Source organism: Callorhinus ursinus, unplaced genomic scaffold (genome assembly GCF_003265705.2).
Source record: "Callorhinus ursinus isolate GAN/ISIS: 27379988/994484 unplaced genomic scaffold, GSC_fseal_2.0 scaffold7, whole genome shotgun sequence".
NCBI lineage: Eukaryota > Metazoa > Chordata > Mammalia > Carnivora > Otariidae > Callorhinus > Callorhinus ursinus.
In genome coordinates, this window is record NW_027397069.1 from 74,906,728 (window position 1) to 74,921,828 (window position 15,101).

Genomic DNA, 15,101 nt, shown 5'->3' on the forward strand with positions numbered 1-15,101 from the left:
AAAGCTCAGCTGCAGGTAGCCCTCTGCTCCATGGATTCCTTATAAACATAGTCCCATTGCCTTTTGCCTGCCTACAGTTTCTCCTGCCAAGATTTGGCCAGATTTGGGGGGGTCATGTAAAAAGGATGGTCACCAGGTTGAGTCCTCCATGCCCCCACTCCTACCTCAGGGGCCCTCTCACAAACTTTTTTTTTTTAGATTTTATTTATTTGACAGAGAGAGACACAGCGAGAGAGGGAACACAAGCAGGGGGAGTGGGAGAGGGAGAAGCAGGCTTCCCGCAGAGCAGGGAGCCGGATGCGGGGCTCGATCCCAGGACCGGGACCATGACCTGAGCCAAAGGCAGACGCTTAACGACTGAGCCACCCAGGCGCCCTCTCACAAACCTCCTTGATGTCCCCTTTTACCTATGTAAATTATTCACAGAAGTACATATTTACAGGCTGCACAGCCCATCAGTTAATCAGACACAGCTGGACCAATTGGCATCTGTAGCAGTTCATCTGACCAGGGCCTCCACTGTTTGGTTGTGCAATGAAGTATTTTTAGTCCCTTGGCCAAAGCCCCTATCTTCCCTCACAACTTCTTGGAGGGTACAGTGGATAGCTGTCAACTCGTTTCTTTGGATTCTCGACTTGGGCTTGGATTCTTGACTGGGCTCCATTTGCAGGTGTGCCAGTGGCATGAGCTTAATAACGCTGACCTGCGTGTACCTGGCCCTGACTGTCCTGAAGTGGGGAGGCAGCCTAGACCCCAGTTCAAGGTCTCCACTTTGTGTACAAGGTCTTGACACTTGGACCTGGCCTTTTCTGGGCCCCACCCCTCACTGCTTCCTTTAGGCTGGAACTTCTTTTTTCTTCAAGCACTTTATAATTAAGGAGGTTTGCAGCTGTCTTTAGCTCAAAGGCAATCCTTAAGATTTGAGGCTTTGTCTTCCGGAAGTATCTTAGTTCTCCACCATTGATAGGAGTTTTGGGGTTGTTTTAGGATACAGAAAAGATGATTCAAGAGTTCACTTTTTATTTCTTACTTAGACTTCTTAGAGTCATCTTGCTTTCCTTTTAAAAAATACATCAAAACTTTGAGCAATCACTTTTAAGGGTCCTTTGAATTTACTAAGTTACTTAAATAGAATTTTATTTTTTGTTTTTTTTTTAAGATTTTATTTATCTGAGAGAGAGAGACAGAAAGACAGAGCATTAGCAGGGGGAGGAGCAGAGGGAGAGGAAGAAGCAGACTCCCCAGTGAGTCTGGATTCCCGATGTGATGGGGGGGCTCGATGTGGGGGGTGGGGGGGTGGGTGGCGGTGCTTGATCCCAGGACAGGACCCAAGGATCATGACATGACCAGAGCCAAAGGCAGAGGTTTAACCGACTGAGCCACCCAGGCGCTCCAGTTTCACAGCATTTTAAAAATTGCATTTATAAGTTTACTGTATTTGATTTTCTTTTTGTATATTTCAAATGTCTGACTTCATAAAAATTCCCCAAATGCTAAATAATTCTTATAAGTCTAATAAATAAAACTTACAAATAATACCAAGGTGATTCTAGAGTTTTCTTAGATGTTCCAAAGCCATGCAAAAATTTAGGAAGATTTTATCTTAAAAATTGTCTAAATCAATTTCTTGATTACGCATTTTAAATAGCAGTTGCAAGGCTGTCCCTGAGACTGAAGTTTTCAAATATCAAACATGACCATGTATGCACAGATCCTTTCTTAACACAAGAACATAAATATTGTGGTCTTTATTCTTAACCTTTATATACTTAATGCTTAAAAAGAGGTATTTTAATATGATATTTGTATATACTGTGAAATGATCACCACAATATAACTAATTAACACCACCATACAAACTTACAGAATGTTTCTTTTACGTGATAAGAACATTTGAATTTACTCAGTAACTTTCAAATATGCAGCATAGAGCTATTATTTTTTTTAAGATTTTATTTATTTATTTGACAGAGAGAGACATAGCGAGAGCAGGAACACAAGCAGGGGGAGTGGGAGAGGGAGAAGCAGGCTTCCCGCTGAGCAGGGAGCCTGATGTGGTACTCGATCCCAGGACACTGGGATCATGACCTGAGCTGAAGGCAGACGCTTAACGACTGAGCCAGCCAGGCGCCCCTGCAACATAGAATTATTAAGTATAGTTGACCCAGGCTGTACATTTCATCCCCATGACTTATTTATTTTATAACTGGATATTTGTACCTTTTGGCACCCTTCACTCATTTTGCCTGCTGCCAAGCCCCCACCTCTGGGAACCACCAATCCGTTCTGTAGAAATATCGACTTCTTCACAAAATTTCATGTCATCCTTGGGCAGGGGCCAACCTAATCTCTGTATCATTTCAATTCTTAATATATGTGGTGCCAAAAGGAGCACTTAATAATCCAATTCTTAAAGGTAAATTGAGGTCATGTAAGAGCAGAACATTTGACTAGATATTCCAAGTAAATCTTCTCATTGCTAATTACCATGTAGGCTGAGTCTGAGGTCCCTTAGATGCCATTCTATTGATATTTGAAAGCTTTCTTGCCTCTGGGCACACAACTGTCCCAGGCCAACTTGGTAGCCTTCCTATACCAAACATGGGTCAGCCATTTCTCCAAGCAGTACTGGTTCCTTGTAGTGAAGAATGTAGAGATCAAGATTGGGGCATCAGGGTTTCAGGCCAGATTTGTGATACTGGGTGGTACTGATGTTAGAGAGAACTTCAGAGAACTAAGCTGGAAAACACCTTCATTCAGTCATTCACTTTATCTATCTATCATCTATCTATCTATCTATCTATCTATCTATCATCTATCATCTATCTATCCATCCATCCAACTACCTAAGATCATAGCATTCCTCTTTAAATTCTTTTCTTTTTAATAATTTTTTAAAAGATTTTATTTATTTATTTATTTATTTATTTATTTATTTGAGAGAGAGAGGGAGAGAGAGAGAGAATCAGCATGAGAGGAGAGAGGGCCAGAGGGAGAAGCAGGCTCCCCGCTCAGCAAGGAGCCCGATGCGGGACTCGATCCCAGGACTCCAGGATCATGACCTGAGCCGAAGGCAGTCGCTTAACCAACTGAGCCACCCAGGCGCCCCTCTTTTTAATAATTTTTAAAAAGATTTTATTTGTCAGAGAGAGGGAGAGAACAAGCCAAGCAGGAAGAGTGGCAGGCAGAGGGAGAAGCAGGCTCTCTGCTGAGCAAGGAGCCTGATCTGGGACTCAATCCCAGGACCCTGGGATCATGACCTGAGCCGAAGGCAGACGCTTAACGACTGAGCCACCCAGACATCCCTCCTCTTTAAATTCTTTGTTTCTATGATTATACCTTATTTTCTCTTACGGTGAAATCTTCATGCCAAAACAAAATCAACATATATATTTGATTTATCCAAACAAACAAACAAAAAAGCTAAAAGTAGCAATATATTGGTATGAAAAATAAAACCACCAAATGAAATTCAATTGTTGGTGGGTTTTTTTTTGTAGTTCTTTTTTTTTTTTTAAATTTTTTTTTTTTTTTTGAGAGAGGGAATGAGATAGAGCACGAGGGGGGTGCGGGTCAGAGGGAGAAGCAGACTCCCTGCTGAGCAGGGAGCCCCATGTGGGACTCGATCTCAGGACTCCAGGATCATGACCTGAGCCGAAGGCAGTTGCTTAACCAACTGAGCCACGTGGGTGCCCTGTAGTTCTTTTTATCCTTAGAATATGTCTCAGTAAGTATGGTCTCTTGAGTCACTTGTAAGTCCTATTTTGTATGGTTACATAAGAACCAATTTCCGTTTGAAGTGCTGACATTTAAAGAGCTATGAGTTCTTAAAAGCTAGCAACTTTTAACTTCTTGCCATTTCTTGGTAGTAATACTGAGCTAGTAAAGGAGTATAGAAATTAATCCTAACTGACTTTATGAAATGAGTGGAAAACACAAGGATTTCAGCCTCTGAAGTCTGTGCCAAGTTCAATGTAGCCACCATCTGGCCAATTTTCAATGGCTGAGTACTTGGCTAGCTGTGCAAGATTTCTAATAAGGAAGTTTTGGCTGTACAAACCCATTCTGCCTAATAGTATCTAATTTCTAGTAGTATTAGAATCTACATGTTTTCATGTGCTTAATTCTATTTTAACTTTATCCGGTTTTTTTCTCTAGTACTTGTGTCTCATACTACACAAATTCGACTTCCAAAGACTAGAATTTCAGAAATATGTAACTGAGGTATATCAAGATCAATTTCGATTAAGTTAATTAAAAGAAAGGAGAACATATCAGATATTACACATTTAAACTTTAGCCAGGACTTTAATGTGAAAACCTCTCTCTGAATGCACATGGATTTCAGACTACCTGGATTCCATTAGAATCAATTCATAATCACCAGCTTTTAACATTTAGAGAAGTCCAAAGTCTAGTCTGGAAACAAGAAACCACATTAGATACTGCAACAGAGAATTTAATATGGGGAATTAGTTCAATAGTTCTTGGAGGACTGAAAAGCAGTCAGAGAACGCTGAGGTAACACAGTAATATTAGGACATGGTTATGCTCCTAAGACTCTGGCAATGCAGGAAGATTTTGGGAACTAGAAGCTCAGAGGAGAGGCCCAGTGGAACTGAGGCTTAAACCCCTTGGGAAGTGGTCATGCCTCCGATGGGGATGAGAGGCAGTGTCCAGGAGGGCCAAAAAAGCTGGAGATGGAAACAATAGGGGTCACTGATGCCATTGCTAGGATGACGCTAACAGGATCAGCAAGCGAATATTCTCTCCTCCTTCTGCCTTCCATTTTTTCTCTACTGCCCCAGTTGATAGAATTTCACAGGAAGCCAGCTTCAGCATCACAAAACAAAATATAGAAGGGTGGATTTGGGGTGGAGAAACAATTGTTTAATAATAGGGTTTGGAGCAGATAGACAATAGTCCAATGACCACTGGTACAATCCAAATATACCCTTCTACACATACTTGAATTTCTTTGCCACAATAGTAAAGACTCTGCTTTCTCCTGAGAAGATGCAATTTTCTCCCCCACAGAGATGCTCTTACTCTCTGCACAAGGGGTAGATAGAGCAAGTGCTAACAGTCATTGTATCCATCTCAGGGCAACACATTTAGTATCTGTATGTATTTCAGTCTAAGCTCACCTGAATATCCTGTAACCTAAATTATAAAGGTAAGCACTACCAACAATCCTTACATAAAATAACAGGGGAAAAGGAAGAGGGGAAAGAAATTAGACAGCATATACACACATATACGGGTAAAATTAAGAAAAAAATTACATGGACCCTATGGTCTTCATTTCTGTTACTGGCCAGAAGAATATAATATCTATTACTTCCTTTCCAAGTACTTGTCACAAATTCACCTTTGTACTGCATCTCAGCTGATCAAAGTTTTGTGTGGTGTGGTTTTTTTTTTCTCCCCTAGGTGGGGATGGGAGTGGGGTGAATCAAACATTTATTCTTGAAGGATACAAATCATCCAAAATCCTACCTTAAAAAAATCAATTTTATTGAAGTGTAACATATATAATATAATGCACTCACTTAAGTGTATATTTCAGTGAGTTTTTAAAAAAAGATTTTATTTATTTGAGAGAGAGAGAAAGAATGGGGCGGGGGGAAGGGCAGAGGGAGAAGCAGACTCCGTGCTGAGCAGGGAGCCCTCCAGGGGACTTGATCCCAGGACCCTGGGATCATGACCTGAGTCAAAGGCAGATGCTTAACCAACTGAGCCACCCAGGCACCCTATTTCAGTGAGTTTTGATAATATGCATACTTGTGTAACCACTGTCCTAATCAAGATACAGAATACTTCTATCAACCTCTAATTTCCCTTGTGCCCCAACTGAGCCAATCGCTTCCAATCTCCAAGACAAGATAGCCTCTCATCTTCTATACGTATGATCAGTCTTTTCTGGAGTCATATATAAATTGAATCATATGGGGTACCTGGGTGGCTCAGTTGGTTAAGCATTAGACCCTTGATTTCAGCTCAGGTCATGATCTCAGGGTTGTGAGACTGAGCCCCGAACTGGGCTCCATGCTGGGCATGGAGCCTGCTTAAGATTCTCTCTCTCCCTCTGCCCCTTCCCCACTACCAGTGCATGCACGTTTCCTTAACAAAAAAAAAAAAAAAAAATTGAATCATAGATATACTCTTCTGCATCTGACTTCTTTTGCTCAATATAATGTTACTGGGAGTCATTCATGTTGTTGAATGCATAAATAGTGTGTTCTTTTTTATTGCTGAGTAGTGTTACATTGTATGAATATATCAAAATTTGTTATTCTATCCCCCATTTAAGTTGTTTCTAGGTTACTATGAATAAGGCTACTAAGAATACATTTATATACATCTCTGTGTGGACCCTTTTTATTTTCCTTGAGTAATACCTAGGAGTGGGATTGCTGAATAGTGTGGTAAATGTATGTTTAACTTCACAAGAAATTTCCAGATTGTTTTCCAAATTGATTGTTCTATTTTGCATTCCTACCAGCAATCTATGAGAATTCCATTGTTCCACATCCTTACCAATCTAAGTATTTTCAGTGTTTTTGATGTCAGGCATTTTAATGGGTGTGCAGTAGTATCTCATTGTGGCTTTAATTTAAATTCCCCCGATGACTAATGATGTTTAACATATTTTCACTGTTTATTAACTATTAAATATATCTTCCTTAGTGAACTCTCTCTTCAAATCTTTTGCCCACTTTTTAATTAAGTTGTTTCTATTTATTTATTTCATTTAAAACAAAATACAAACTCTACCATGACAAGTCCCCAGATGAGCTGGTCCCTGCCTGGTTTTCTGATACTATTTTTTACCTCTTTGCCCACTGTGCTACAGCTATGTTGGCCTTCTGTTTGTTTTTCACACCTGGCAAGCTCACTGCTGATCTTTATGTTACCGAATCCTTCTCATCAATTAGTCTGCAGCTAAAAAATCATATTCTCAGAGAAGACTGAGAATTTTAAAGCAGCACCTCCACTGCCTCCTTCTGGATAGTCACTATCCCCTTATCTCTTTCTAGTTACCCAACAGAGACTACCAAGCTCTGAAATTATCTTATCCATTTACTTATTTCTTGCTGACTTCCAAATATACACTCCATGAGAGCAGGTTCTTGTCAATCTAATCCTTCTCACCTGGCAAAGTGACTGGCATAGGGTGGGGGCACAAAGCAAGTATTTACTGGCTGAATGAATGAAGTCAAACTCTATTTGCAGACTACATGATACTCTATGTAGAAAACCCAAAAGACTCCACCAAAAAAATTGCTAGATCTAATACATGAATTCAGCAAAGTCACAGAATATAAAATCAATGTGCAGAAATCTGTTCCATTTCTATACACCAGTAACAAAACAGCAGAAAAGGAAATCAAAATTGATCCCATTTGCAATTGCACCAAAAACAATAAGATACCTAGGAATAAACCTAACCAAAATGGTGAAAGACCTGTACTCTGAAAACTATCAAACACTGATGTAAGAAACTAAAGAAGATACAAAGAAATGGAAAGATATTCCATGCTCATGAATTGGAAGAACAAATATTGTTAAAGTATCTATACTACCCAAAGCAGTCTATACATTTAATGCAATCCCTATCAAAATACCAACAGCATTTTTTACAGAACAAGAACAAACAGTCCCAAAATTTGTACGGAAGCACAAAGGACTTCGAATAGCCAAAGCAATCCTGAGAAAGAAAAACAAAACCAGAGACATCATGATTCTGGATTTCAAGCTATATTACAAAGTTGTAATCATCAAGACAGTATGGTCCTGGACAGAAACAGATACACAGATCAATGGAACAGAATAGAGAACACAGAAATGGACCCTCAACTCTATGGTCAACTAATCTTCAACAAAGCAGGAAAGAATATCCAATGGAATAAAGTCAGTTTCTTCAACAAATGGTGTTGGGAAAACTGGACTGCAACCTGCAGAAGAATGAAACTCGAGCACTTTCTTACACCACACACAAAAATAAATTCAAAATGGATGAAATACTTAAATGTGAGACAGGAAACCATCAAAATCCTAGAGGAGGACACAGGCAGCAAACTCTCAGATCTCAGCCATAGCAACTTCTTCCTAGACACATCTCCAAAGGCAAGGGAAACTAAAGCAAAAATGAACTATTCGGACTTCATCAAGATACAAACCTTCTGCACAGAAAAGGAAACAATCAACAGAACTAAAAGGCAGCCTACAGAATGGGAGAAGATGTTTGCAAATGACATAACTGATAAAGGGTTAGTATCTAAAATCTATAAAGAATTTATCAAACTCAACACCCAAAAAAACAAATAATTCAGTTAAGAAATGGACAGAAGACATGCATAGACACTTTTTTTTTTTAAAGATTTTATTTATTTGACAGGGAGAGACACAGTGAGAGAGGGAACACAAGTAAGGGGAGTGGGAGAGGGAGAGGGAGAAGCAGGCTTCCCGCCAAGCAGGGAGCCTGATGTGGGGCTCGATCCCAGGACCCTGGGATCATGACCCAAGCTGAAGGCAGACGCTTAACAACTGAGCCACCCAGGTGCCCCAATAGACACTTTTCTAGAGAAGATCATACAAATAGCTAACAGGGGTGCCTGGGTGGCTCCGTTGGTTAAGCGACTGCCTTAGGCTTAGGTCATGATCCTGGAATCCTGGGATGGAGTACTGCATGGGCTCCCTGCTCAACAGGGAGTCTGCTTCTCCCTCTCGCCCTCCCCTCCTCTCATGCGAGTGTGCTCTCTCTCTCAAATAAATAAATAAATCTTAAAAAAAAAAAACAACAAATGGCTAACAGACACATGAAAAGATGCTCAACATCACTCGGCATCAGGGAAATACAAATCAAAACCTATGAATAAGATACCATCTCACACCTTCAGAATGCCTAAAATTAACAACACAAGAAACAACAGATGTTGGCAAGGATGTGGAGAAAGGGGAACCCTCTTGCACCGTTGGTGGGAGTGCAAGCTGGTGCAGCCACTCTAGATAACGGTATGGAGTTTCCTCAAGAAGTTTAAAATAGAGCTACCCTATGACCCAGCAATTACACTACTGGGTATTTATGCGAAGGATACAAAAATGCAGATTTGAAGGGGTACATGCACCCTGATGTTTATAGCAGCACTATCAACAATAGCCAAACTATGGAGAGAGCCCAAATGTCCATTGACTGATGAATGGATAGAGAAGATATGATATATATATATACAATGGAATATTTCTCAGCCATCAAAAAGAGAGGGAGCGAAACAAGCCATAAAGAAACTCTTAACTCTAGGGAACAAACTGAGGGTTGATGGAGGGAGGAGGGTGAGGGATAGGCTAGAGGGGTGATGGGTATTAAAGAGGGCACTTGTGATGAGCACTGGGTGTTGTATGTAAGTGATGAATCACTGAATTCTACTCCTGAAACCAATATTGCACTGTATGTTAACTAATTCGAATTTAAATAAAAATTTGAAAAGAAAATAAATCTTTTGGCCATTTAAAAAGTTGTGATAATGTATACACAACATAAAACTTGTCACTGTTTTAAAAAATTAAATTTAAAAGCCATTTTAAAAATTATTATTGTGTGGGTGCCTGGGTGGCTCAGTCGTTAAGCGTCTGCCTTCAGCTCGGGTCATGATCCCAGGGTCCTGGAATCGAGTCCCACATCGGTCTCCCTGCTCGGCGGGAAGTTTGCTTCTCCCTCTCCCACTGACCCTGCTTGTGTTCCCTCTCACACTGCGTCTCTCTCTGTCAAATAAATAAAATCTTTAAGAAAAAATTATTATTGAGTTTGAGAACTCTTTATATATTTTGTAAACAAGACCTGTAATAGATACCTAATTTGAAAATATTCCCCCCCCCCCCGTTTTGGGCTTATCTTTTCATTTTCTTGATATTGTCTTGAAAAAGCATAAGTTCTTAAATTTGATGAGGTCTAATTTACCAACTTTTTATTTGCCTGTTAAACTTTTTGTGGCACATCTAAGTAATCTCTCCCTAACTCAGCATCACAAAATTTTCTCCTATGTTTTCTTTTAGATGTTTTGTGGTTTTAGGTTTCACATGGATGCATTTGGATGTTAGTATTTTTATATATGGTAAGGGGCTATTATTATCATTACTTATGCATATCCAATTGTTCCAGTACCATTTGTTGAAAAGACTATCTTTTGCCATTGAATTGCCTTTATACCTTTGTTGAAAATCAGTAGACTGTGTGTATTTATGGATGGGATCACAGTCTGAGACTCCCTCTTGTCTAATATCTGAGGCCAATTTTCCCCATATTTGGGGGGGGGTGTTCTGCTTGTTTAAGGCAGGACTCTAAGTCTGATTTCTGTTACTCCCTCTTGGACAGAAGCAGAAGCCCTCTGTACCATAATCTTTAAAACTGTTTCTTATTGATAGATATTCATCATGTTTTCAATGTCTATTTTAACATTGTTAAGATTCTACATATTTTGATATTTTTCTATTCTATTTTATTTATTTCCTGAAATAAACCATTTTGTCTAACTTCCTGTCCACTTGTATTTCTATATAACAGATCTCTAGGACTGGAATTGCAAAGCCAAAGTACATACCTTTTAAATTTTGGTATGTCAAGAACTGTAAGGGGCCTGAGATTTTCATCTTACTACAAACTAATGAGTTAGCTTGCCCCAGTTTTGTGGAAGCTGACAGAAGACATGAGACTCCTGGATTAGAGATAAAAGACCCTACTAGTCACAGCAAAAGCAATAGCCAGAGTTTCAGCATATTTGCACCTGCTCTTGGAGCCCCAACTCCCACAGGGTTACATGGAGGGCCAGATGACCCCAGGTTTTGCAAGGCCAAGGGACCAGCACTTGTTGAGCATAGAGCTGATGCTGTAGTGAGCAGCAAACAAGCCAGTTCCCTTCCACCCCAGGAGGGAGCAGTTACAAGGTACTCACTCTGCAGGAGCCTTGATCTATTTAGCTGCCTGGGTGTATAGCTACAGAAACAACTTAGCATCAGATGGGCATGTCTTGCAGTCTGCTACACTCAGCAAGAAAGTTCAGGAATGCTGAGGGCTCATGGCTGACTGCTCTCCCAACAGCATTTTTCTCCAGAAAGGCTGTGCCAATATAAGCCTGCCTTCAACTGTGTATTAAAGGGTTGCAGGTCTGAAACACCTCATTGCCAATATGGATATTTTATCAATCTTTGTAATTTTAGCCTATTTGGTGGGTGGAAGATGAGTTATCTATTTTGTATTACTTTTCATTTATCTTCTCTTAAGTGAGTTGAGCACCTTGTTCCATGTGTTTATTGAAACGTTGTGAAATTGTTCTTTAAAGCCTACCCCTCCCTCTGACAATCTTCTTTCCACGTTCTGACGGGGAAAACAAAGGAAGAGCTCCATTTGTCATCTGAGTAGGTCAATGTTGCGCATGTTTTCAGTCTGAGTACTCTCTAGTCCTCTTGAATTGGGTGACTGTGGTATTTTCCTTCCCAGCTTGTGCTGTGTGGACACAAACTGTCATGAGATGTATATGCCCTTTCCTCTTGGTCTGTTTGTTTGTTCCTGGACATTTCCTTTCTGTCATACATAAACCGACTCTGCCTCTTGAAGGAGGAAGTACAGTTCAAATAACTCCCATACCTCACAGTCCCCTTAGCATAGTATAGTGGGATCAAACACGTCTTCCAGTGTCACAGATAAATACATTTGCAGCTTTCCTGCTTTCCCAAATTTCCTGGGTCTCAGTTCTCATCTGTGGAGAAAGGCAGCGAGGATCTTTCTAGAAACGAATTGAGTGTAAACTCAGCAATAACCACCCTCGGTATAAAGGCCTGAACGGGGTATGTATTGAAGAGGCGGTAATATTTTCAAAGAGGAAATTCTACTGCAAGTTTCTTTGAGGTCCTTTAGCGGTCAAGACTTGTGCCAGCCTGGAGGTGCCCCCTCCTATGTACACTGATTTTAGGGTGTACAGTTGGAAACTAAAATATGAAAAAATGAATTGCCGAAGTCCGAAGGGTTGGGTCTTCGTGCTTTCCATCCAGCGTTTCCCCTGCCGCGGGTCCTCCAGCCGGCCAGCCCCGCCTGCTCCCCTTTGCTCCGGGTCTGCGCCTGGGTGTCCGGGTGGAGGCTCCGCCTGCCACGCACCCAATGGGGACCGAGGCGGTGGGCCCGCCCCCCCGGCCGTCCAGTAGCCTATCCGTCCCGCGCGCCCGCCCCGGGCTCGGGTGCCAAGCCAATCGGCGCGGGTCACGCCCCGCCAGGCGCGGGGATCTGGCGCAGCGCGCGGCGCCCGAGAGCCCTGTCGCGCACAGCTCTTCGCACTTACGGTGCGGCTCCCGGGCCATCTAGGCGTCTGGCCATGGCGTCCCCAGCGACCGGCGAGGTGGTGATCATTGGCAGGTAAACGACCCCGACCCACCGACCCGCCGCGTTCTTGCCACGGCGCTGGAGGAGACCCGGGCTCGCGGTACTCCAGAGTGTGGGGCCCTTGCGTCGCCGCCTTGGCTTGGGAGCCCAGGTCGCTGTCAGTTTCCAGAGGTGGAACCGGCATGGTGGAATGCCACCCTCCAACCTTCGAGGGTTCCGTGCGTCCTTGCACCTCTCTGTGAAAGGGGCCAGGCCTGTAGGAGCGCCCAGTAGCGGCGTGGCTTTGCAGGTTGAAGCACACTATAGAGTGCGGTTTTGTTTCACTTCGTGCTTACCAGCAAGGTGGTGCGCCTGGGTGACTCAGTCGGTTAAGCGTCTGCTTTCGGCTCAGGTCATGATCCCAGGATCCTGGGATCGAGCCCCACATCGGGCTCCCTGCTCAGCGGGAAGCCTGCTTCTTCTTTTCCCACTCCTCCCAGCTCCTGCTCACTCTCGCTATCTCTGTCTCTTTCTCTCTCAAGTAAATAAATAAAATCTAAAAAACAAAACAAAACACACACAAAAAAACAACCGACAGTGTAGGCTGCGGTGGAAATGCGGTTTGTGGAATTAGTTGAGTGATGCCAGGCCTTCCGGCAAATACAAATAGACGTGCTAGGCGTTGGGTGAAATGAAGTCTGGCAAAGATTCTGCAGAACTGTATTCTTAACTCTTCCCACTTTATGGATGAGAACACTGAGGTTAAGCAGTTTGCCCCTGGTCACAGTCAGTAAGTAGCCGAGATGCTACCCCAGTAACGAGGATCCGTTGCGCATCCTGGCCAGGCTGCCTGCAGGGCGTGAGGATGTGTGTGTTCTTGTCCCCAGGGGTGTCTCCGGGCGGCGACAGGTGCTTGGAGGATTCCTGATTCGTGGAGAAAGCGCCGTTTCCAGAGGGGAAACGCTAGAGCTCAGAGTTTGCTAGGCTGTGTCGGTTTCACAGCCTCAATTCCATCTAAATTTTTCTGGTTTGTGCCCCTACCTGGTCTTTTAAAACTTCTGCTATTTTTTATTACAAAAAAAACCCGAAAAACATTTATGCGTACCTTTGCATTGATAGGCTATCAGCAATCTATAGACATGTTAATGTTTGCTATTTATAATTAGAAGCACCTTTTGGGGGGTGGCTTTGTGTCTCTATGCCACTGAGGTGTTGGCCGACCTGCCCTGCCCCCCAGCGACAATTCCAGTGTCAGGATTTTTCCTTTAGAACCTATTGAAAGAAGGAATCAGGGCGCTTTTGTCACCTTCCTTTTGGTCACAGAACGGTGCAATTAACTGAGCCTTTGACCTTTACAGGCATGTGGATGTGTGTGGCTGCCTGGTGAAGGAGTATAAAAATATATTTTAAAAGTGTACTTTGTGTTGGGCACGGTGACTCTGCTTGACTTGCATATTAGTTGTCCAGGGTCAAGGGCTAGAGTTATGTGTATCACACGCCATGTGTTGGAGCGTTATTCTGCTTTCACCTCATGTTAAGTGAAGTTTGGAATTGACTATGCCTGTCTGGCCCTGGTTCTTTCATGAGGAGTACAGTCTTTCAAGAAGGAGCTGGGATTAGTGAGTCAGTTGATTTCTGCTTCCCTTGAGGGAGGTTGATAAGGAATTAGATGAGGGCTGGCAAACTTGAATGACCACAGGAATTGGCACAGGATAGAAAGCCCTTCCTGTCTATCCCCCACCGTCAGCACCTCAGAAGACACGCATCTCTGCCTCTGGAATAGTGCTGCTTTCCTTCCTGTCATTCCTCTCCCTTTCCTCTCTGTTCTCCCCTCTCCCCTTACTCACTTTTCCTCTCCCTTCCTCCCCTTCCTTCCCCCTCCCCTTTCTTTCTGTCTCTCTGCTCTCTCTCTTCTGGCCCCATGGGTGATTCCAAGGAACATCCATTTACAAGATGGGGCTGGGGAATGTAAATTAATTCCCTAAAACCTGGTTGATTTTCTGTCTTGGATTTCAACAGACCAAATATATGTATTTCAATTTCAGGGACATTGGGCCATTGTTTTCCATCTTTTCCTAATAATTACCAGATTCCTTCTTAAAAGTACTTGCTAGAAATACAATCTCTATTTAATTCTTTTCCATTGATTTTTTCATAAAGGATACTCTTTTTTTTTTTAAGATTTTATTTATTTATTTGAGAGAGAGAGAGAAAACAAGAGCAGGGTGAGCGTCAGGCTCCCTGCTGAGCAAGGAACCCTAAATGGGGATCAGTCCCAGGACCCTGAGATCTGACCCTGAGCCAAAGGCAGCCTTTTAACCTACTGAGCCACCCAGGTGCTCCCATAAAGGACACTCTTCACATGGCCACTTAGTTTTCCTGTGAGCATCCAGGGCAAGTCCCTTCAGAATGGTGGGCTTGACAGAATAGGAGTGGGTTTTTGAAGAATTAAGAAAGAAGAGAAAAGCCTCTTGGATCTACGGCTGTGGGATCATAAAGAAAGGGAAAATATGCAACTTCAAAATAATGGGAGTAAAAGTGGGTTTCCTGAAGGCATTTGAGTGGTGTTGTATTTGAGTGTGATGTTCTCAAGCTTTCATATCTGTTAGCCCTAGAAATCTACAGGGGAACTTACCTTTATATAATACTGTGTTTCTGAATAACTAAAATATGAATTCTGTATTCACATGCATACTGCATTGTGTTTACCCAAATTTTAGGCCTTGAGCTTGTTTTAAAAGAGGAACCA

General features: G+C 42.3%; 1 protein-coding gene and 1 non-coding gene across 3 annotated transcripts in view; one reads left to right on the forward strand and one right to left on the reverse strand.

The window, feature by feature from the left end:
* Positions 1-2,290: 2,290 nt before the first annotated feature.
* Positions 2,291-2,395, reverse strand: LOC112826948 (U6 spliceosomal RNA). The gene has a single exon (XR_003209090.1). It is a non-coding gene; the product is annotated as a U6 spliceosomal RNA (small nuclear RNA).
* A 9,877-nt stretch (positions 2,396-12,272) lies between these two features.
* The window catches only part of CRYL1 (crystallin lambda 1), a 149,329-nt gene continuing 146,500 nt past the window's right edge, over positions 12,273-15,101 (forward strand). For both annotated transcript variants that reach the window (XR_012378841.1, XM_025875210.2), the window contains exon 1: positions 12,273-12,406. Coding sequence is in view for 1 of the 2 variants with exons in the window: in XM_025875210.2 (XP_025730995.1) it covers positions 12,366-12,406 (41 nt within the window). In the remaining variant the exon portion in view is untranslated. The remainder of the gene's footprint in view (positions 12,407-15,101) is intronic.